Raw genomic sequence first — 23995 nt, forward strand, 5'->3', positions numbered from 1 at the left:
GTGGTTGGTTGCAGTACTCAGTGATTTCAGGGACCTAATCTGTGGATTTGATTGAATCTATCAGACTACAGAAAACTGAAAGTCAAAAACCCCAGAAAATTTGAGCAATTTATATACATCACTTGTATCCGTTTTCTTTCAAGGATAAGGAAGAGGGTTAGCCCCAAAGACATGCCTGGGCCATCCTGGGAGGCAGGGCAGGAGCTGTCAAGGCAACAGCAGCTGGGCTGATCTGAAGTAAGGTCTCTCAGGACAGGAAATAACAACCTTAAGTTGCTGCAGAGAAGGTTGAGGTTGGATATTAGGAAAAAATTGGTCTCAGAAAAAGTGGCAAGATATTGAAACAAGATACCAAAAGAAATAGTGGAGTCACCAGCCCTGGAGATGTTCAAGAAATACAGAGACACAGCATTGAAAGACGTGTTTAGCAGGCTTGGTGGGGGTGGGCTGGGGTTGGACTTGGGGCTCTCAGTGGTCTCTTCCAACCTTCACAATTCTACGATTCTAAAGCGTTGGCTGGGATGTCCTGAGCACTGTGGCCTCCTGCTGGTTCCCTACAGTCATGGTCCTTGGGGGCTCTCCATTCAGTCCTACCAGCTTCTGACAAACTCTTTCTTTTGTGCACATCCTCAGATGAACAAATGTGGGACACAAGCTCCGGTGTGGCTGTCACTGAGGTCTGAATCCCTGCCTGCTCCAGGTGAAAGCAAGCACCTGATGGCCTGTGGTACCTGGCAGGTCTTCGGGGGCACCAAGGACTGCTGCTTGTTCCGGATACCCATCACTGTCAGGAACTGCATCAAGTTCTTTGTTTATCTCTTGCAGCCGACTCAAGGATGCATGGGCTACTGTGCAGAAGGTGAGGATCAATTTCATTCATCAGTAGGACTGTCTCTGTTACTCTTGCTGCTGTTCAAAAGTCCTGGTACTGCAGTACACATCTCAGTGACCTTGCAGTCAAGCATCACTCCCAGTAAGATGCAGACCACGTAGAAAATAAATCAGCCACATTCCAAGGTGCTCCCGAGGTATAAGTATTATTGCCAGCACACAATGGAAACTGGTTTGTGTTACTGAATAGCTTATGTGGTTACAGATCACTTGTTACCTTTCCTTCTGTATTTCACTCCATTTTGGCTTGAAGATGCACAGCCAGTGATTGGAAGCATCTTGGTTATAACAAGGCACTGTATGCAGAATAGTTTCTAAGGCTTGTTCTTATCTTAAATAACCCAGTATCACCCAGAAAGATAATTCTGAAACTCTGAGAGGAAAAAAATTCCGATAAAAATCTTTTTCATGACATATATGGAATTATTCTCATCAGAAATAATTTTCAGCCTACTACAAGGGATCTAACCTCTGTTCCGTAACTAGGAAACAAAGGAAATAGCAGAAAGCAATTGCTCACTCTGTTAAGCCTTCTGAACTTCAGTGCATGTTCAGGTGCATATAGATTTAGTTAGAAAAGATGATTCTTCCTCAAGGAGGAAAAATTACCATTGTAATTCCCTTTCAGCATTTTTTGGACAGAGACATGACACACTGAGAAAATAGGATTATCGCCTTTCAATTAGAAAAAAAGTTTAAATAAATTCCAAAGAGAGAGAGATAACTATGTTCTTATCTTTATCAATATTTTATCGTTCCCACAAAGAGAAAAGAAGACAGAGAAAAAAAAAAGGCTTAAAGAAAGATTAATTTACTATTTTGAAAAAAGAAAACTAAAATACTGGCACTAAAGTAAATGAAGCTGCTCTTTAATTTTCATGATTCTTCCTGAGAAATGACTTTTTACCTGAAAACCCTCATTTTTCAGTAAGCTTTCAGTTGAAGAAGCTGAGCTTTCTCCTACGCTTGAAGACTTTTTACCAATACCATTGCAGTCGTTAGTTTTGTACTTTCTGCCAATCCATACCTATTCAATAACATTAATACACCTGCATCTTTCATCAAAAGAATATTAAATAGTTTTTCCTTTCCCCTCTATTCCAAAGCAATGACTTTCTACCACCGGTGTTGAAGCTTTCTATTTTATTTTTTTTTCCCCCCATATATTTCAGTAATTCTTTAGCTTCTTGATTTAAGGATGCTTTCAGAATATCGTGCAATGGATGGAAAGAACCCAAGGCTGAAGTTCTGGAGGGATGCTGACACACTGTCTGAAATCCACTAAGCACTGGACAAGTGTTAATATATCGGTTCTCCATTCTGCCTCACGCCTTACTGCCTTGTGCTTCCATAATATTCTCTATACTCCTTCAAAAAAAGTTTCTTAAAATATCCTTTCAAAGCCCTTGCACCAGCTTCTTGTTCTCTTCGAGTCCAAGTCTCTGGAGATGAGAGAACATCATCCTACAGCATTAAATATCTTTTTATTTCTCCTTAAGAGGAAGAAAACTATCGGAGTTCATTCCCTGTCAAAGCCTACAGAAATAGGCTGTATTTTTAGAGGAGTAGAATTATTCTGGGCAGAGTGAGACTATACTGAGCAAGCTCATCCTAGGAATGTCCCAGCACAGCCTGGAAAGGATTCTCACAGCACAGTGATATGAGTTGGATGCTATTTGAGTTCGCTTCTGCAACATTGTTTGTTCTCATATCTCTTCTGTAACTTACTGAAAAACTCGGGTCAGAAGGTTCTGCTTCTGGGAATGCAAAGCTGGCAGCCTTTGCTGAAATAATTGATTTGTATTAACCCATGTGCTTCATTTCAATAATGCTGTTCTGAATGCAAAATAAAAAAACAATATCCCACGTCTAACATTATAGAAATGGGCAATCAGTACCAAAATAGCTACTTTTGACCTTCATATGAAATACTGTGTCTTGTTTACATAGCTAATTATCAAATCACAAGAATATAAATGTGGCATTTCTCTCACATTTAGCTATATTGAAATCTTCCTGTTGAGTGAGCGATTCTAATATTAAAAATGTTTCTCCTGAATCCTTCTGCTTTGCCTTTCAGAAAAACTCCCAAGCCTGACTTTACAGCCAGTGATAACTTCTGAGCTCGTGCGAGGTCGCGCCCACCTGAAATGCGCCTACAGCTCACCCAGCTGGGGGCTGAGCTACACGGTGCTCTGGTCACGTCTGGTCGCCCCGGGCAAACAGGAGCAGATCCATCAGGACACCACCCTGCAGACGTGTTCCTACCTGGAGATAAGCAGCAGACATCTCCAGCTGGGAGACACAGTAATGCAGCAACGCGTGGTCCGGCACTCTGCAGGGTCAAATCCCATCTGAAAGCCCCTCTGGGTGTATTCTAGGGCTGCTCCTTGCTCGTTACATTCACATCTAAAGTGAAAAAAAATATATCAAAATGAAAGCTTGATTTCAAACAGGCTTATATAACTTTTGCCAGATTTAGGACACGTCATATTTCTTCAGATTGCATGGTGTTTGTTGATGCTGTCCATTTTACTGTTTTCTAATGGTAGCCTTACACATCCATTACAGCCTGAACACCATAAAGCTGGTACAAGTAATAGAAACATGTGCCTGAGACAGTTCTATCTTAGTGTTTGTTGTACTGTGCAGCAGCAAGAATCTGAACTAGATACAGACGCAGTTATATGCACTCAGTAATTTTTATACTCGTGGACCAGAGACACAATAGCATCTTTTCACAGAAGAGAAAGACAGTATAGTAAAATAGAGGTTTATTTTTATGATCTTTTTCATGGTGTTCTGCCTCTCTGATTCCAAATTTGTGGTTCAATAGTATGCTGAGAGATAGAATTCATTACAAAACAATCTTTAAGAAGTGTATTTGATGGCTTACATGGCAACACAGATCTAGCGTCAACAACAACAACAAAGCTGAAGCCAATACAAGATGTGGAAAAAATTGACTTGTGTATGAATTCACGGCCTTTCATGGTACTAAAAAAGACTTTAAAAGTTAAATTAGGTTCATAACTTTTACAGGCAGAGAGCCATTAGTGATGCTACAATGAACTGAAAGAATAAACAGGGATAATGGCCGTGTGTTAAAAGTAGGTTGGAAATAGTCTTGACATTTCACAGCTCCTCTTTGATATAGTTAACGAATAAGCTTTTTGCAGTTCTTGAAGAGATGAATCATTTATAACCATGGCACAATCTAGATAGGTTTTTCTCTTATTCCTCCTCATAATTATGCCTCCTGAGTTTGGAATCTGACGGATGCAGCCTTCACGTATATTACAACACAGGGCAAAAAATTATGCCAGTTTTCAAGACAAGTTTGTGTTACAAAGAGATATTTTCATCAAAGCAATCTCATGTGTAATCACTTCAAATCTAGATTTAACAATCTGGAGGGATTCAGAGAAAATATAGTTCTACTAACTAGTTTCATCACCAAATACTTATAAGACCATTTTTACTATATTAAGTTTTCTGTAAGCCCTTCTTGTCCTCTCCTGAAAGCCACATGTTTAATTTAGCTGGTTTGATGAGGCTAAAAATGTTCCTTTCCTTGCTAGAATTTTTTTAGTTATTCTTTTTAAACAAAATTTGCAGCCTTTCTGATTAATTACAATTAGCCATAAATCGTCATTGTTGAAAGCCAAACAACAAAGCCCCAGCTGAAGCTGGGAATTCAGTTTTAGATAGTAGGGATTTTAGAAAAGTACATATTTGCCATCCCACCCAGAATTTCTGATAACAGTCAGAAAGGGCTGGATGCTCCTTTCACTTCCAGAGGTGTAAACCTGAAACATCTCCATAACTACTGATAGGGCCACCATGAAGGAATGGTAATGCCACCCATAGGGAGATGCAGACCTCGAAAACTAAACTTTGCTGCTCAGATGTGGTTTGGGCCCAGGATGTTGCAGACAACATGTAAGTGGAAGAATTTTTCCCTTTTTTTTAATTACTTTTGCAATGATTTATATTCAAGCTATAGTTTATCTATCAGAAAGTCCCCAGGTAATGGGTTAATCATATATTATCAATATATTTTAATACTCAGTCAAACCTTAGAGAAGAGTAGAGATTTACCAGCCAACATTTCTGAATTTGCATTGACTAAACAGCCAGTTGTTTTTTAATAGCTGTCAGGTGTGCATTTCTCCTCCATCTTTTGGCTCCAGTTTTGTTATTTCAGACAGTAATGTTGGCAGCATAACGTTCATGAAACTATTGCTGCTTTAAATAAATCTATAACACGCCGCTGTTTCTATTCGGGCACTGAAAGAAGCCTACTCCATGTGATACAAAAATCCTGGCATTCTGAAGCCTTATTTATGCGATGGTGAGAGAGGTCATTTAATTCCTTGAGGCATAGCCATCTATAAATTATAGTGGCACACTGTGAGTAATGAGTTGTGCTAAAGAAGGTGTTTAGAAGAAAACTGTGCAATTTTGCTCAGCGCAGCAATCTCAAAGTTCACACAATGAGGAGCAATTTTCACCATACATAAACTGTCATACAGTCATTAAGGTTGGAAAGACCTCTAAGATCACCTAGTCCAACTACTGATCCATCCCCAAAATGCCTACTAATCATGCCCCTCAGAGACACACCAACAGGTTTCTCGAAAACCTCCGGAGATGGCAATAAACTATGATAGTCACTGCAAAAAAAAAAAAAAAAAAAAAAAAAAAAAAAAAAGTGTTTTACTTAAATATTTGCTTAAACAGACTGGGCATTTTGTAGGACACTGCAATACATCAAAAGCGTGCAACACATCAAAAATCCAGCCAGAAGACCATAAATGAGTACCTTGATGTAGAACAGAGCTCATTTTCACACTCGAGAAAAAAAGGAGTGAATTTTCCCAGTGCTTAAATATGAAACCAATCCCAGCCATTGGACTTAGCACAGCAACAGAAATAGGAAAAACTACCTTTTTGTAGGTTACACCTCCTCTTAAAATTTACTTCTGAATCTTCAGGCAGAGCGTGAAGAGCATTTCCACAGAAACAGAGCTCCAGGTGGGCTTGGAATGAGGGTAAAGCAGTGACAAGCAGAGCTTCTAAGGAGCTATCTCACTGCTCCCCTGGAATACTTACCTTCAGCTCTGCTCCTCCTTTCTCCTCTTACTGGCTTTGAAGCACAGCTGCTCCCCATAGAACCACTCATCTAGCCCTGGCCCATTGGCGTTAAATTGAGCAGAATAGGACATTTGGAGGCCTTTCAAGCCATCACCAGACACCCTTTCACCTATCAAGATCAATTTCCTGCCAATCCTTCTCTTGCAAGCCATCAGTGTGCATGAGAGGCTCTATCTTGCTGCCCCTTGACTGCCTTTTGACATGGGCTGTGCAGCTCCAGTTCTGGAGTTAATAGAGAAAATTGTCTCAGTCTTCCATTCTGGCAGCACACAGACATCCCTGTCCAGTCAATGGGCACAGGTATCCCAAGTGCTCATGTTGAGAAGAGAGTTCTCCACAGATGGCCAATGTTAATTACCAACCTGAGCAGCTTCAGTTCCCCTGCCTTTCACAAGACTACTAGCTGTCTGGGTCAGAAATGTGCTTCCATCCACTCCCAGTACTCCAACCTGGCAGCTCTCCTCATTTTGGGGACAAGTGTCACTGCCCTGGGAGGAAGCTCTCACTGCATGCTCAAGCTCCCATAGATGATTCCTGCAATGCATTCAGAACTAATTAGAGATGTGGAAAAGAGTGAAAAGTAAGGGTCTTTTTTCTTTTTGAAATGAGTAGAAAGGACAAATTTGGAAGAAATTTCAAGAAGCTTTGAAAAAAGTATGATGATGTGCAAGTTATTAAGGGGAAATTTGCTAAAGATGGTGACAGCTTCCAGAATTAAAATACTCTCCTATCATTTCCCAGAGCTACCCGACCTCCATCAAATCAATGGCTGAACTCTGCTTCCCACCGAGTATGCAGCTCACAGGATTCACTGTGAAGTAGGAAGAAACCTGAGTCCACTTAAAGGCATAAACCTGCTCCAAAGCACAGGAAATAAGGCATTTCTTATCTACTAAGGCATTTTTCCAGCAGGAATTTGTGCCTGTAAGTTTTCTGCCCTATAGGAAGATACACAGAGAAGAAGCAGCCCACAGCTGGCAGGGATCAAGTTATCAAGCGCACCCTTAAACTCTGTCCCTTTAAAGGGGATGCTGAAAAAAAAAATTATTTGATTTTTATTTTTTTTTTTAACAGATCTGATGAGTTTGTGGAAAGCTACTGCCTAATATGTCATTGGCCATCAGCATGCAGCTGTCAGTGCTGCTTTTATCTCTTTGTTTTAAAAAAGCAGCATTCATAGATGGAGAAGGGAAAGAGGAGAAAGAAGAAGTTGATTACTGAGCTGAAGAAAAATGAGTGTTTAGCTGAAGGCAAAAAAAAAAAACAAAAAACCCCTCGCAGTGACTATCATAATAATGATGTGACAAACTGTCAACCTGTAGCTCCGCAGCCAACGAACACATGGGCTGGTTGAGCACCTCATGAGGTAAAGGCTTTACAAGCAGAGGCGCGACAGAAAGACAGGAATGAAATGTAGCTCGTGATGGGTGTCTGTACACTGAGAGTTGGGTGAGCTCTGCTCACTTCCAGTACGTAGAGCTAGAATGAGCTGACAGTCTAATAATATCTCAGCACATCTTTACGGAGCTATTTTTGATGCCGATTTTTTATCAAACACACCTCTCTTCTACAATGTGAGAATACACAGTATGTGCAGGGAATGGGGCTGGGTCTACCCATTGCCCAGGGGTTTCTGGCAGATGCCCCCCACCAGCACCGCTGTGTGTGCAGCAAGGTGACTCCATTTGAACATTCTGGGTAAAAAGCAGAAAAGCACAAACAGCACAGCAGCTGTAAATACAGCATCTGCAATGCGGGTGTGTTGGATTTGCTTACTGAGTTCTTCTCTCTCTCTTTTTTTTTTTTTTTAACATAATTTTTATCGTTTTTATTATTATTTTATATTTGCTATTTTTTATGATTACCTGAACGAGAACATTCATCTTTCTCCTTTGGAGGCAAACTGGTTAACAACATGATATCTAAGGGATTCTAACCTTAAGGCATTTCTGAGACTTACATCACTGTTTTTCCAGCTTGGAGGAGAACCATAACTTTGAGGTAACAAAGAGGGATTTTTTCAACAGAAAAGGAAATACTCCAGAGCAGTGGGCAGTCCCCGTCCACAGGATCACAGAATCATTGAATCATTAGAGCTGGAAGGGATCTTTAAAGTGATCTACTTCTACTCCTCTGCAATGAACAGGGACATCCACAGCTCCATCAGGTGCTCAGAGCCCCATCCAGCCTGACCTTGAGTGCCTCCAGGGATGGGACATCCACCACTTCTCTAGGCAACCTACGCCACTGCCTCACCACCCTTAACATAAAAAACTATTTCCTTATATCCCATCTAAATCTCCCCTCTTTTATTTTGAAACTATTTCCCTTTTTCCTATCACAAGAGACCCTGCTAAAGAGTCTGTCATGTGAATCTGGAAATGTTTTGGCTTTACATTGGTTTTGCTGGCTCCAGCCATGAAATTAGTGCCTGAGATGGCCAGTGAGAAACATGAAGAGCCTTTGAATCTGTCCAAAGGAGCTCCTCACCACAGAAAGTAAATCACATCAGTCTGCTGCTTCTTCATGGGTCACCCGAGGCTTCAGAGAGACAGCAACTGTAAATATGCCATCTGACCATTTGGTATTGATTTATTGTGATACAAGCTCTTATTCCATTTCCAAGAAAAAAGGTCCCCAAAAAATGAGAGCTACAGTTTCAGAGCTCGCTGTAAGTTTGCTTCAAGGAAAATTTCTGTAGTTTAATCTTATGATCCTAGAAATGATGTTAGCAGTTTGGGTTTCGTAAAAGCAATGAAACATTAAGATGGCAGATGGTGCATGGGCTCAGCAGAGATAAAGGTTGCGTGACTGTGCTAGGAATCAGACATAAATGGCGTGGCACAGCACATTGTGTTTGGTGGGGTTGTTTTTGTTGTTGTTTTGGGGAAATTATTTTATTATTTTTACACTATAAACCTCGTAGGTACATCTGCACCATCTTTTTATTGCAATAAGAAAAAAACAAATTCTTCTATGAAAGCTGACGTTTTTTCTGAGTCTGGATGACTGTCAAATTAATTTATATTTTAAAAAAACATTTAAAAACAGTGAAGCCTGGAATCCAAGGGATGGAAAACCTTCTCTATGAGGACAGCTAGAGAGAGCTGGGACTGTTCAGCCTGGAGAAGGTTATGTGGAGACCAGATAGCAGCCTTTCGGTATCTAAAGGAGGGCTGTAAGAAAGAAGGGGAGAGACTCTTTAGCAGGGTCTGTTGTGATAAGACAAGGGGAAATAGATTCACACTAAAATGGAAGATTTAACATGGATATAAGGAAAGAGTTTCTTGTAATGTGGGTAGTGGAAACAGTGGAATAGGTTGCCCAGAGAAGTAGTGGATGTCCCATCCCTGGAGACACTCAAGGTCAGGCTGGACGTGGCTCTGAGCACCTGATGGAGCTGTGGGTGTCTCTGTTCATTGCAGAGAAGCAGGACTAGATCACCTTTAAGAAACCCTTCCAACTCAAACAATTCTATGATTCAGTGATCAAGGGCCAATGTCCTAAACTTGACCATAACACCCACAAACAGTGCAACTTCCCCTAATTAAAATGAGTTAATATTAAAACCCTAACAAGGTGCTTGGATAACTGAAAAAGAAATTGTATTTTAATATTTAGTGTTATTAATTCTTGAGATGGAAGCTATGTTTCTTTACTTGTTATAGACATCAAAAAATCTTTCAGATCTCAAAGCTTATGCATAAATATTTTCAACACCTAAGCCTCCAAAATCTTTTTCAATGGTAAAAAAAAAGAAAAAAGAAAAAAGAAAAAAGAAGCTCTACAACCCAGATGAACAAGAATATACATAGTTAAATTATTTTCGTTCAAAAAAAGCAAATACTGTTGACACTGTTTGTTTAATGCAGGTCTTCTGCACTGTGACTGCATTTGCAAGGGACACTCCTGAGCAGCGGTCATTGTCTGAGCAGAGCAAAGGTTTCTACGCTGGGATTAAGGTAATGCCATTGGCCATGGTTCACTGATTTCTCCAGGATACCTCTGGGTAATATTCATATAGTATCTGAGACGCTCTGGAAAACAAGGCACAGAAACATAGGCCATAACCAATGTTGCTTTTAGGTTCACTTTGAGAAAAAGTCATAATAAACTGTGGGACTTTCAGAAGGTTTGCAACTGGAGCACTCATCAGAGAAGCATGCAGGCGTTGACACTAATGCAGCACAGAGAATGTGCACAGCTACATCTGCTAGTAAACATGCCCCAAAGTACTCTGTGGTTATGTATAAATGGAAGCCACACCTACAAATTGCAGAATTTTATTCCAACTACATCGAACCAAAATGAATAAATATTTGACTTTTTATCTACTGCCCCCTTACGGCCAGGCACTACAAAGAACATACTGCTGAGGGTAAGTCACAGTCAGTACAAGGTCTGGGTCTGATCCTGTCCAAGGATGGGACTGTCAGTCTGGCAGTCCTGGAGAACTGGATATTTGAATATCCCAGAAATGGGATCTGGAAAATCTGGAAGCCTGTTCTGTGTAATGCTGGAAGAACAGTTAAGGGCTGTGAGGCACAGGTTGCCTAGAGAGGTGGTGGATACCCTGTCCTTGAAGACATTCAAAGTCAGGCTGCACAGGGCTCTGAGTACCTGATGGAGCTGTAGGTGTCCCTGTTCATGGCAGGGGACCTGGATCAGATGGCGTTTGAAAGTCCCTTCCAACTCAAACTATTCTGTGATTCTTTAATTCTATAAACAGTAGCAAGTTTTTTTGCCAATATCCAAATTTCACAGGGAATGGGAATCCTCATTTCTGCCTGGCCCAAGTACTGCATCTGCTCCTGCCCCAGGAGAACAGACATGCAGGAACCACCCAGCCTGAGCTCCTCTCCCTGAAGCTGCAATACATTATGTATGGAGAAATCCTTCTTCCTGCCATAGAAGGGAAGAGGAATTGGGTGAAAAATGCACTCACTTTGCACTTGGAACAGAGTACAAATACAGAGTGCATAATCAAGGGTAATGCTGCACTTCAGGCTATGAATACTGCAGGTATTTCTCTCGGTGCACAGCAGTAGGAGCTCCTGTCAACCAAGGATGTTAAACATGAACAAATTCTATGGTAGTACACTATTTTCAATCTTAATAAAATCCTGTTTTGAAATGAGGAAATGAGAAATAATTACACACTATATATGATAAGCAGAAAGATATATGTTTTTTTTTAAATTCAAAGAGTATTAAAACATTTTAACAACAGTTTTACCTTTGGAAAGTTGAAGATGGTTATTTTGAAGATTATTGTTATTATGGAGATTATTGTTATTTTAAAAGCAATTATCTTGACCCATGATCAGAAACGTTCGAAATTTCGAAAATATCCATATTGCCTTGTTAATCTGTCAAGATGATCTAAAAACGATTTTCTTATTTTCAGTTTTTACCAGAATCATTACAAATTGCAGAAGATGGCAAGGAGCACATTTTGACCATCCTGAGCACTGTGCCCATTACCTGTGCTGGGCATAACGATTCATGTAAAATCACATTACGGCTCAGTACTGAGGATCTGGGTGAGTCTTACGAATCAATGTGATTACTTTATTTCCTGCATTTCTGTTACAACGAAACCTAACAGAAATTATAAGGCTTTAATAACTAGAAAGGGCAGAGGCCATAAAATCGACAGAATCAGCCAACTATTTGCAAGATAAAATAGATGATGATATCACTCAGGCTTTTGTCATCAGAAATATCTGAGTAGTAGCAGTGGGAACAACAGTCTGCTGAGATTTATGGGTGAATAACCGTGAACTTTTTAAAATTCTGAAAGTATAATATTCCATTTTAAGTTTTTGTAGAAGCAATGGTCTCAGCTAAAAAAAAAATCATCAATTATCAATAAGAAGTTCACCTGCAGATTTATTACTCACTAAATGCGTACTGAAGCCTTTTTTCTTTCTTCTTCTGGATTATATTTGCTGTCTGTCTCAATATAGAAGAAAAAAACATTCTTATGATAATATATTACTCTCTTTCTAAAGGTATTTTTTTACTTAGAAACATTAACAATGCCATTTAGAAAATCCTCTTGCACTTTTAAATGGTATATGCTTTCCGTCATTAATCTGGTGGAATATCATGCTTAACCAAGGGGAACATTTTAACTTGCCATTTGCACTGAGTAAAACACCTAGCCATTTTTCTAACAAGGTATTTATTTTTCTTCCAAAGGTGGTTCAACAGAAAAATGTTTAGAGAGAGGATTAAAGTATAAAAATCTGATTTAAAAACAAAAAAAATAAAAACTTGCCAAAGAGTGGATATTATTCCCTTTCTGAATTCCTGTCCTTTCTTTCCCAACCTTAGCCAAATACACAGGCAAAACAAAAAAAAAAACAAAAAAAAAAAAAAAGAAAGAAAGAAAGAAAGAAAGAAAGAAAAGAAAAAGAAATTATTCAAACGATATCATAACACAACAATCTTAAACTGAACAGTACCTTATGGTTCCTGCAGCTGTGTTGGCTCTCATACATGAAGTACTTTGCATTTCTTCATGGCTCAGTGCTGCTCCCTTCCCCATATTGCTCTTGGCTTACAGTCTATGCCAGTCCACCATGCAAACATTTGCTGAGCTCATGGGAACAGATTTTCTATGATATGGAGTTAGCTGAGAATGCAGGCTGCTGTGTGGTGGGATAGCCCCGAGAACTCCAAGCAACGATCACACCTACAGGGATCAAATGAGAATTAGTCACTTAAACAATAAAGGTAATTTCTGAGTACAGCAGATTGGACTGAGGTTGATCCCTTGCCACAGTCTTTTCCAGTCTTACAGTATGCATTTCATTGAGAGAAAGAGGTGAGGCAGGATCTGCAGAAGCAGATTTTCAGGTTGTCAATGGGCATGATGTGTTGCTGCCAAGACATGCCAGGATAGAGAGACAACTCAACCAATTAAATAATCTCTGCAGGAGCTAGTCACTAAAGAGGCAAATTTCCATCAGTTTAATCAACACATTTCTGTAGCTTAAACTAATGACCAAGTCTAACCTCTCATTACTCCACCCTGAGGATGCTTCTACGCTTCACACTTAAGCTGGTGTTTTATGGTATATCTGTATGTACTTAAGGATGAATACGTATTACTGGCTGCATGCACAATCACAGGTTTTATTATCTGTTGGGCCCATTTGTATATCTGAAAGAATGCTGTGGGCTTTTGAAAAGCATAACATGTTGGACACAGTGTTATAAATTGGAAATAAAAACAATTTCAGTTGAGATTCATTTGTACTGAGTAAATTAACACAGAATCTCCTTGTCTGACTGAATCCATCTAACAACACCATTCTGTTAATTATGTAGGGAATAAGTGATAAGAAAGCTAATTACAAGCACGGAAATATCTCTCCAAGTTCAGACAATATCATAATGAATACCAAGACACAGCAGATCAACTGGAGTTCAGCCTCTGTTAAGTTTATCACTGCTATTTTGACAAGATGATTTTCTTTGATTTTAAACTTTTGTTCTGGGTTGTAAGCAGAGCTCATAAGGTAATAAGTAATGGCAATAACTATTCCTTATAGAAATCTCCAATTTAATTGAATCAAGAACCTTGAAAATGAGCCAGGATTTTTCTATAAGATGTAAGGCATCCTTTAAGGATTGGGAATAAGAGATAATATGCTATTAATGGTTGCAGGCTTTTAGTTCAGATCCTGTAGACCTCTACAGGGTTAATTTCAATTAGGCTTTATGGTTCATTTCCATAAGGAATGAAATGTTGACTATTTGATCTTATTAGATATACCATCCTAATGTACTTGAATGCCACCTCCTATAAATTATTAAGCAATTCAACAAATTGGAAAAATTATATGGAAATCATTTATTTTCATATCAGATTCACTCCATTGCCACAATTTCTATAACTGTTCTTATCTGCTGATAATTATTGGTCTGTAACAGAAAAGTAAATGCTCAACACAAATGTTGGCAGCCCTGAAATTAGTAGTGGTATTCTGGTAGGCTGAAAAGGTGGCTATTTCTTTCTTTACCCACCAGAGAATTCATGGTTGGATGACTTCCTGACGATCAGATAGACATCATCCAAAATACAGGCCGTGCTATCATAATTCAGTGCTCATAAATAATAATAACAAAGTCATTGAAAGAAAAAACTTTTCTTTTGTCCTTTCCCTGGGACCTTAGCATGGAGGATCAAGACTCAAGGGAAATGGACACTACCAGCCCTGCTGCTAGAAGAGGTTCCTTTGGGAAAAATACAGCGTGCAAAGCTGTGTGAATGATTTGAATTGCCATCCCCATATTTTTTAGTGCCCATCGCTTTACCAGCATCACAGATACTTAAATAGCTAGTATCACCATAACTCATGGCATTTCCATAGATTTTTAGTGAATTTAACCTCATGACCTTGATATTTTACAGATTGGATAGTAAAGCACAATAATCTAACATAACGAAATAAAAGAGAAAATCTGTTACTTATCCAAATGTACTGCACTTATCTTCCTGTGATGAATATAAAGTTCACTAAGAGCTGACTTGAAAACCCTACCTTTCCACATCAAAAATCCTCTATATCTTAAATTAAATAGCTCCAGTGCATACCTTGTTGTAATAAAGCGAGTGAAAGATGTTTTCCAGAAGCATAGATTCATCTCTTTCTTTGTCACAAGAACAACTCATCTTCATTTCCGCGTCATAGGTCCTTAAAGATAAGGTTTTCACTCCAGAAATATTAACACCTGTTTAAAGAAAAAGGCATCAATGTGTTTCAGTATGCTGTCTACTGAAAAAAAAAAAAAAAAAAAGAAAAAAAAAAAAAAAGAGTAAAATTTGCTAAGAGTCTAAGAGTTGCTGGATTGAGTCAATTATAACCATGTTCGTGAAAAACCCATCTGGTTTCAACACGTGTCTTGGAATGTGAAACATTTGTGTTGGATGGGGATGGGTGACTGTTTGGATACCTCTTGTCAGACTCAGTGCTCATGTTCATTTTAGACAGCCAATTACTGGGGCCCCCAAACACTGTCCTCTCAGCGTGCCAGGTGGATCTGGTGCCAGCACCCTGCTCACAAGGCAGCTGTGCAGCAGCTGTACTAACAGTGACAGCCGTCACCGACTTTGCTCAGGATGGGAACCGCATCAGCTACATCAGAGCCGAGCCAGTTGGACACAGAGATGTGCTTTGGAGGGCTCACGCCTCGAAGGATGTAAAGGTGGGGTCCTAAAATAGTTTGAATTATGTGTCAAATTTAAATTGGAGGTGTAGTAGCAGATAAAATGAGGCAATGGTAAACCTTAACCACATAAAAATTTGGGGACCACTGTAAACCAGCACAACTTCTATACATGCCGTGAAAACTAACAAGTGAAGCCTTTCGCTTCAATAGATTTAGGTTTCATTATTAGTGAGCTCATCAGTAGGCCAACAGATGAATTATACGTGCAAGCAGACAGTGGTTTGGAGAACAGCTCCCAGAAAAGCAGAGGAAAGGCAGCGCCTTGGAAGTGGAAAGAAGGAAAGGGACTTGGCAGTGCCATGTTCAATTTGTGACAGTGCCAAGAATCACCGTGACACCACACACGCAGCCACTCTGTTTCTTCACTCATCCCTGCACAAAATGTCCAAAGGAAGGATAATGGGAATCAATCACAAAGGCAAGGCAGACCATCCCCACAGGGAGCTTGGCCAAGGAGCGTGACGAGCAGGAGCTGGCTCACTGTCCATGGAGCTGTTCAGAGCCACAGCTGGGAGCTCCGAGAGCCGTAATCCCACAGCCCAGGGGAATGAGAAAGGAGGTAGATTTGACTCAGCTAAAACTCTCAGAGCACTGGCATGTCCAAGCTGGTGCATTTGAAAGAACTGAAAATAAGCCCCCAGTTAAATCTGTAAGTTCACTGCCCTGATTCTGGTGGATTTACTCATGGTAGGATAAGATAATGAGACCAAAGGAATTTTTGTCTTGAAATGTGAAATGCCTTGCATGTGCTTATTCCCTCTTCTCCAGCACAGCCTTTTTTCACACTTTCAAGGATTCTTAGAGCAGAAATTGCAGCTAATTCAATGTAGTGCACTCACATACTCATATTTTTTCTTGTAACTTAAGAATGCTCTCCATTAAAATATGAAAATGCAGCAAATGTGAAATGGAATTAATCAATTTTAATAATAAATTCCATCTATCTCAGTTAAAATTTGATCTATGGATATATAATAAACATAACTTTCCCTTTTCCCCAATTTCCCCACTGCTGCTTTGCACTTAATTAGAGGCATTAATGTAAAATTGCTCCTGCAACACATCAACGAGAAATCCATACATTAAAATCCACATAGTATTTAGTGCTTCAGACTTTTCAAATATGTTTTGTTTATCTTAAAATGGAATGGAAATGGTGGGCAGAACATCCTGGCACTTGGGAAAAGAAAAATGATTTCTTCAGCAAACAAGGCTGCCTGTGACTAAGACTTATATCCTTTGCTGCTACCATGCAAGAAAAAAGCAGAGCAGTGAAGGTTGTGGACATGGAGAAAATGGGAAAATTCAGAGATAATTCTTTACTTCACTCCAGTAAATACAAATGATACAATTGATTTCAGATCAAAAAGCTGTTCAGTCCTTCGTTCCTCCAGACAATCACTTTAATAGTCTGGGATGCCAGACACCTGTGGGTGTCTAAGCAGTGTCTCTGTGTGATGGTTAAGGGACATTTTGAAACACAGATGACGTACTGCCTCAGGTGAGGAGTTTTATCAGCTACTGTGCTTCTATCTTCACCCTCTTATTCATTTATTTAATTTCACCACTGTTCCTAAAAGCTAAATTCTGCTTTATCACTAAAAGGTTGCACAAGGATATAGTGGCCATTCTTCTTACTCGCTCTGCAGACTGTGGCAGTACTAACTGAATTGCGCCTCCGGATTTCTCATGGGCAGTAAGCAAGCAAGCAAGGAATTAACAGCCCTGACCAAGAAATAAGGCTGGCAGGCTGGATATGGGAAAACCATAACACTTCATCACTTCTATCAGTGTGACTGGGAGCTCTTCATACTGCAAATCACTGTATACCCCAGTTCTGCATTTCTGGGAACTTCATAGTAGAGTATATGGCCCTGACAAAATGCCATCTCCGGTGAATGAGGCAGTGCAGGCCCAGCATGGCCCAAGGTTCAGATTTGTGACTTCAAAGGGATTTGCCTGATCTCTGTTTTTTATAGACACATCTGCCTCTTGCATGTCACCGGGACTCTTAGGTCTCCTCTGTGGCCCAGTTTATGTCCAAGTTACAATGGGTTTATGCTGCAGATCGTTGTTCTGTTAGATCCTTTCCTCTTTTGTTCAGGTGCCAAATGCCGACAGCTCCACCAGCCTAGTTTGGGCCATCACCACCAGCACCCAATCAATAATGTGCACATCAAATATATAAATCAGCCATTCATGTGCTGCATCAGGAAATTTAAGGTCAAACTAGGGGACAGACAGCAACTATTGCTAAAATATGCTAATGCTACTTAATTACAGCATACCTTCTACCGCACTTCAGGCATTAAAATTAGTGCAATTTAACGAGCACTCTACTCTCTTGATAATTTCATAGAATGATCTACTTCTTCGCAAAAAAAAAAGTTTATCAGAAAAGCTTCTCTTTTCACCAGCCAGCACACTATGTTGAGTAGAATGGGAGCACTTTGAACTCCCATATTGCATGTGATTAAATGCAGTTGCTTGAAAGCGAACCCTATTTTGCACCCATCTGCAATCATGTTTTAGAAGTCAGATTTCAGTTTGTACTTGACACATGAATCTTGCTCCTAATGTTTTGTGAGGAGTGGTAATGAAGAAAAACTGCTGTGTAGACTGTATTCATTACGCATTTCATTTTAACTAGGTCACAGTTCAGGACCTCCCAACAGGGAACTGCTACTCTTTCACTGATCCACACATTATCACGTTTGATGGATGGTGAGTATTCTGCTTTGAAATAATTTGGCTCAATTACTGCAGTTTTCAGTTTCTGGATATAGAATGCATTTGGTTTTACATTGGAATATCAAAAGAGTGTTGTATTAGTTTGTTTATATAGATTAATGTTGTGCCTCAGTAATACACATGGTTTCCTTTCAGCTGTTTATATTCTTTTTAACAAAAGAACTGGAATTGGATTAATCTTGAAATTGCAATGGTTTTGAGAATGAATAATTTTTATAAGGCCAAGGTCAGGCTCCAAACTGCTCTTTAAACAAAAGTGTCATTGACGACTTCAGGAGGGTTTCTATTCCAGGTGGCATAGTGTTAGAGGTACCACTGTTTCACTTGGGTGAGCCATTATGTCCCAGTGTTAGGACCACATGTGGGAACAGCCTGTGTCCTTCGTAGGAACTTAGTAATTCCTGATAAAAATTCCCTCAGTTTAAGGATGTTTTTGTGTTTTCCTATCTATTTGGATTACCAAATCTGCAGCTGTACCTCTGCATGGAGTTGACAGTCACAGTCACAATCAGAAAAAAGTAGATAAAAAGGGATGTATTGTCTCAGATAAAAGAAGTTCAGCAAATATGAGGGGCAGATATCAGGGAAAGTGTGCAAAAAGTTGCAAAAATAGTTTTACTTCTCTCTGTCTTGTCCAGCATCCTCCTGCATAAGCTGCTTGGAGACTTAGTGAACCAAAGGTGGTACCCTGTGTTTTTAAAAATCTGAACCTTAGCTATTCAATGTAACAGAAAGTTTTTAAAGTTTGCATCTGGCACGTTTGAATCGAAGTTACTAATATTTCAGATCACATTCCATTTTGTCATTCTGCCATTAACCTCCTAATGGCACAGATAATGACTTTATGAGCACAGCGTCCACAGGGGCTCAGCAGGAGTGATATTCTAATTTTGATATTCTAATGTCCCAGTTTCAATCCAGCATGCTCTGGAGGCAGCAGCATGTATTTACCAGAACATGAACTCTAAAATGACGTTAAAACTGAGGAAATCTCTTGATTAAATGAAGACAGTGGCTCCTTTAAAGGCTTACACAATTGCCTCAAAGAAAGATGTTGCCTAAACTGAATAGTCTCAGCCAAGAGATTACTTCTACACACTTTTCCACTTGCCCTCCTTCTTTGATGCATATCGTCTATAATGTGGTCAAGCTTTTGATTTCTAAACATAAAGAAGCTGAGGAAGAACTAAGAGTGGCACACAGATATCCACATGCTTCTTGGTATCTGCCATTATTTCAACTCTGTATATTAAAAAAAAAAGTTAGAATATTATTTTAGAACTCTCTAAACATTTGTTTTGTAAAATATTCCCTTCTGATTTAGGGCCAGGACCAGAGAGGGACCTAACATGCCATCATGTTTAGGAAGTCATAAAATTACTTCTTGGCATGGTGGAATGCTCTCAGCCATGTAGAATATTTTTACATAGCTTCCATGGGGAAAAAAAGGTCTAAAGTAATATAGAGAAATTTTATTTGAACAGCTGAGTTTGGAACCCTGTTACTGACAGTACACAGAAATGTTTCCAAGCAATTTACAATTCCATTTATGCACAGGGAGTTTGGGAGCACCCATCCTTCTGTGGCATCTTGCCTTGAGGCAGCAAAGACCCAGGAACACCTGGCCCTTCAATAACCACACGTTTCTTCACTGTGGACATTCATTACTGCTCTGCCCAGAGTAGCTTTAAATGAGCCACCTCAATAACTAGGTTATTTCACTAAGATATATCATTTCTTGATACTCAGCCAAGTTTCTTACCCATCATTTCACAGTCCCATTACTCCTACTTATATTCGCATTTATTACTGTAAATAATATCTGTTTCAATTACTGTAATGATTATGCTACCCTATTAGTTGTCAGTTAAGCAACTTCTCTGTGTGCCTATCCAAAAAAATGTTGTTAGGAACGATTTTAAAACGCTGTATATGGGGTGTGGGGAATGCAATACCTGTATGTGTCAGGGTACAAACTTACAGTTTATAGACAAAGGCTGACACAGAGCTATGGATGTGAAGCATTTCCCTTCGTCATGAGAGAGTATGTAGTGGGAAACTACCAAAACTGCCTCTGAGGTCAGTAGTAGAGCAACCAGTAAGCAATATAACCCAGGGAAATCACTCCACCTAGCATCCTGTAGGTCAGCTTACCAGCTCTGCTGCTGTGGCAGGATGGCCATCAGTTGCCTCTTTGGCACCTCTTCCATCCTCTCTCTGCGGAGTCCTGGGGAAAACCTGTCATATGGTAAGCAAGAGAATGTATGTAAATAGGGAACACTGCAAAAAGCAAAGCAGTAGAAGTGTTTTTTACTCAGATAGGCAAAACATAAACACATTCCTGCCTTTCATATGTTTGCTTACCTTTTTTGATTTTTCCACCAAAAGATGGCAAAGAGAAGGGAAGATACACAATGGAGGCAAGCAAGAATGGAAGCAGACAGAAAAATAGAAAAATTCAACCTTTGGGATTCCAAATAATAGTTCATTTTGTAACATCTATAGATATACTTTCAATGGTTTTTAATTTGACGTACTGAACTCACAGTGCATCTGAGATAGTTTGTTGTTCATTGCATAACTGAAATACCGAACTCACACTTCTAATGACAGCACTTCCCTTTGGTGTGCTTCTGGCTGGTATGCTTCTGTAGAAATATTTATCTTGTCATTATTTTGCTCCTTTGACCAAAAGAAAAGATGGAAAATCAAGGAAGAATCTGTTGTATTTTTCATGTGAGCACAATCAATTTCTGTATATTGGTGCATCAGTGTGAAACAGCATTAATTATACTAGCTAAAATCCAGAGAGAGCTCTTCCTTTTATAGTAAAGTAACTTCTAAATTAAACAAATGTGAAAGCCTGGTAAAGCAAAAACATAACCCTCATTATTAGTTATGGCACAGTATAAACATAAAAGCTTTTCCTGACATAAATTGTAGGTTCTTAAATGTAAAGTGAAGTATTAGCTTAAAACTAAATATGGAGAAAATCCTTGTAAGGCAGAATATAAAAAGGGAAATATTCCTCGCAAACTATATATATCATTCACATTATATTGCATCTTACCTTAAAAAAAACCAACAACTTTTTAAAAGATTTCTCACACACATAAACCCATTCATCAATATTGTAACAGAAAGAATGACTCCATTTCCTCATAATGACAAATCCCTGCCTTGTAAGGCTTCATGCTTGTGGCTGGCATTCATTTTTAACAGCATTCATTACAGCAGCCCGCAGATAAGTTCTGGTCATGATCAGCCCTCACAGAAGTATTGCTCTTTCTTGGTAGCCTGTAGAAATTACCCAAGGATCCAATGGCTGCTGAAGATAACTCAACAGTCTCTGAGAACAACGCCACCAGTCTTTACTGATAAGCTCTGGAATCAGAGGACATCCTTCAGCGTCAGCCAGTCCTTCCTGGGGTCATAACTAGAGTAAAGTACTTCTTACTTTTAAGGAAAGAAGGAGTCTTGAGGGATATGTCAACAAATAAACATCAACAAATAAGCAAAACTTTGGAGGAAAAACTTCAGGTGAAGCCCCAGTAACAAGTGAATTCATAATAAAGATAGCTTGGTGGCAATAGCATATTGCATTAGTTATTCTAATGCTACTAATAGTAAGGTTCTTGTGTACTTCCTTCTTATCACAAACCAACAGAAACAATTCCTACAGCATCTCACAGACATAACAAAAGACATAGGAGTACTTTTATTTACTTCCTTGGTTTGAGTGCACAATTTGAGACATGAATTCACCTCAGGGCAGGAACATGATGCACTCTTTGAAAAATACATACGTGAGGAGGGAGGAAGCCACATCCAGTACACCCTTTACTATAGGCAATTAGGGAAGCAGAATGGGAAGTGCACTATGAAAAGTAATTCAGAAACAAGCAATAGTGCCTGGGCACAAAAATATGCATAGCTCCCCTTTTGCAAGACCTCCAATAACTTCATGATTTTAGCTCCACAAGACTGCAATTTGATTTCTCAAATGTTGTCCAAAGAATCATTATCGCAATTACAGTTGTATAAAAACCACAAAACTTTACGTGATTACATTCAATTATCCATTTGTGTAATTCAAAGGCAGCTGAAAGCTCCAATTTAGACACCATCACAACTTTGTTATGTGCTGTACAATCTGTCATGACTTAACTGAAGGACTGTGACTTCCAATAGCGTTGGACTGGCTCCACTGTCAGTGCTTATTAAGCAGTAAATAACTCCCATTGCTGGAATGTATATGCTAATACAGTCTTATTTACCAGATATACCTGATTAATCTGGATGCAGCCATTTCAATGCATTATTTTCCATCAGCTTCTCTAAACATCTTCCTCCTAGGCTCTTCCTGTTGAAATGTCTGGTCAAAGGAAACTGAGAAAGGTGATCCTTGTTAAATTTCTGGCTTCCCAGTCTTTCCAGTGTAGAGGTCCAAATGCACTTGATTTTACAAGACTATCTTTTATGTTGCCCGTAATTCTAATCAGTCTTAGCAGCAGCATCTGCACAACGTACTTAGGATTTATGTACCTGATTAGAAAATAAGATGAGGCAAAACCATTCAATATCATATCATTTTACGGCCAACTTCACTAAGTTTTTCAAGATGAAGTATAATGTCAAATGTGGTTTCTTGCAGAGAAAAGCAGTTGGAGTTTAAATTCTTGCTGCGTTTTCAGGTACATATTTTTCTATGGCTTTCATTCTAGAGAGAAATAAAATTCAGATATATGCATGTTAAACATTCTTTGTTCTTGAGCCAAAATACAACAAATTATTTTCTCATCTGTACAGAAAGCATTCACTGACTGAAAAACTATCGATGTTTTTATGACATAGCTTAAAAATAATCCTCTTATTCAGTTCAGTGGTGGATTTTTTTTTTTAATGTTCAGTTTTACATTTTCATTTTTACTGGAAAAAAACAAAAATGCTTATGACTTAGTTTCCATTATACTTATTTTCCTAAAAATGAAGTTTAAAACTAAGTGCAGTGCCTTAAAAGGAAGCAGAAGAACCTGCTGCTTTCACAGATGGCAGCTGTTGGCTTATGTGGAGAAATCTCCAACCACATATATAAAAAATACAGCCCCTATTTTCTTTACTTTTAAACATCACATGGCAATAAAGTAGAGTAACTGTCAAACGAGGTCACGGTATGAGGAAACAGAAGAACAAGGAGAGAGGGATGCTCTTGAAGGTCCTATTTTAGAAGTTATATCAGGCCTGCACAGAGGGGAAACACTTGCAAAATTGTTTTGCTCAGTTAGAGCAAGGAATTTCATAGAGAGAAGAATGAGAGGTTTGTTCCACATCATGCAATACATTGGCTGACAACCCATTTAGAGAGGAAGCAATGGTTACAATGAAATTCTTGGGAGGGGAACCAACTTTGTTTTCAAGGGCTTTCAGCTGTAGCTCCTCCTTCTCTCTCAAGGTGTTCAAGGCCAGGCTGGATGGAGCCCTGGGCACCCTGGTCTAGTATTAAATGTAGAGGTTGGCAGCCCTGCATGTGGCAGGGGGGTTGGAGATTCGTGATCCTTCAGATCCCTTCCAACCCAAGCCATTCTGTGATTCTGTGATTCACATGCGCAGACACAGTCAGACTAGAAAAAGTTAGTAGTTAGTTGCATATGAGGTTATCTTTGCATTGATTTTTCTTTGAAGAATATCGTGCTGTACAGCATCCAGTTAGAACCAAAACATATTTTTAAAGTCCTGGGAGCAGGAACTTCTTCCCATTTGCTTTTTTCAATTGTTTATCCTTTTTATCCATGCCCGTTGCCATAGCAGCAGCTCACAGACAGTAACCAGGTTTTCTCAAGAATTCTTCTACACTCCCAATTAATAACAGCGACTGCATCATCTTGCTCACGGTACTGGAGAGATGCTTCCATGTCCAGGCCTTTCCAAGGCAGGTGCTGGAAAGGGCTCGGTA

General features: G+C 39.3%; 1 protein-coding gene across 1 annotated transcript in view; it reads left to right on the forward strand.

The window, feature by feature from the left end:
• LOC306949347 (von Willebrand factor D and EGF domain-containing protein-like) overlaps positions 1-23995 on the forward strand; it is a gene marked incomplete at both ends in the record, with an annotated part of 158613 nt that overhangs the window by 44658 nt on the left and 89960 nt on the right. The window contains 6 exons of the mRNA XM_079539211.1: positions 634-859; positions 2972-3198; positions 9921-10010; positions 11456-11591; positions 15050-15267; positions 17942-18015. Coding sequence (XP_079395337.1) covers positions 634-859; positions 2972-3198; positions 9921-10010; positions 11456-11591; positions 15050-15267; positions 17942-18015 — 971 coding nt within the window. The remainder of the gene's footprint in view (positions 1-633; positions 860-2971; positions 3199-9920; positions 10011-11455; positions 11592-15049; positions 15268-17941; positions 18016-23995) is intronic.

The sequence above is a fragment of the Tetrao urogallus genome (genome assembly GCF_951394365.1).
Source record: "Tetrao urogallus genome assembly, chromosome: 8".
Taxonomy (NCBI): domain Eukaryota; kingdom Metazoa; phylum Chordata; class Aves; order Galliformes; family Phasianidae; genus Tetrao; species Tetrao urogallus.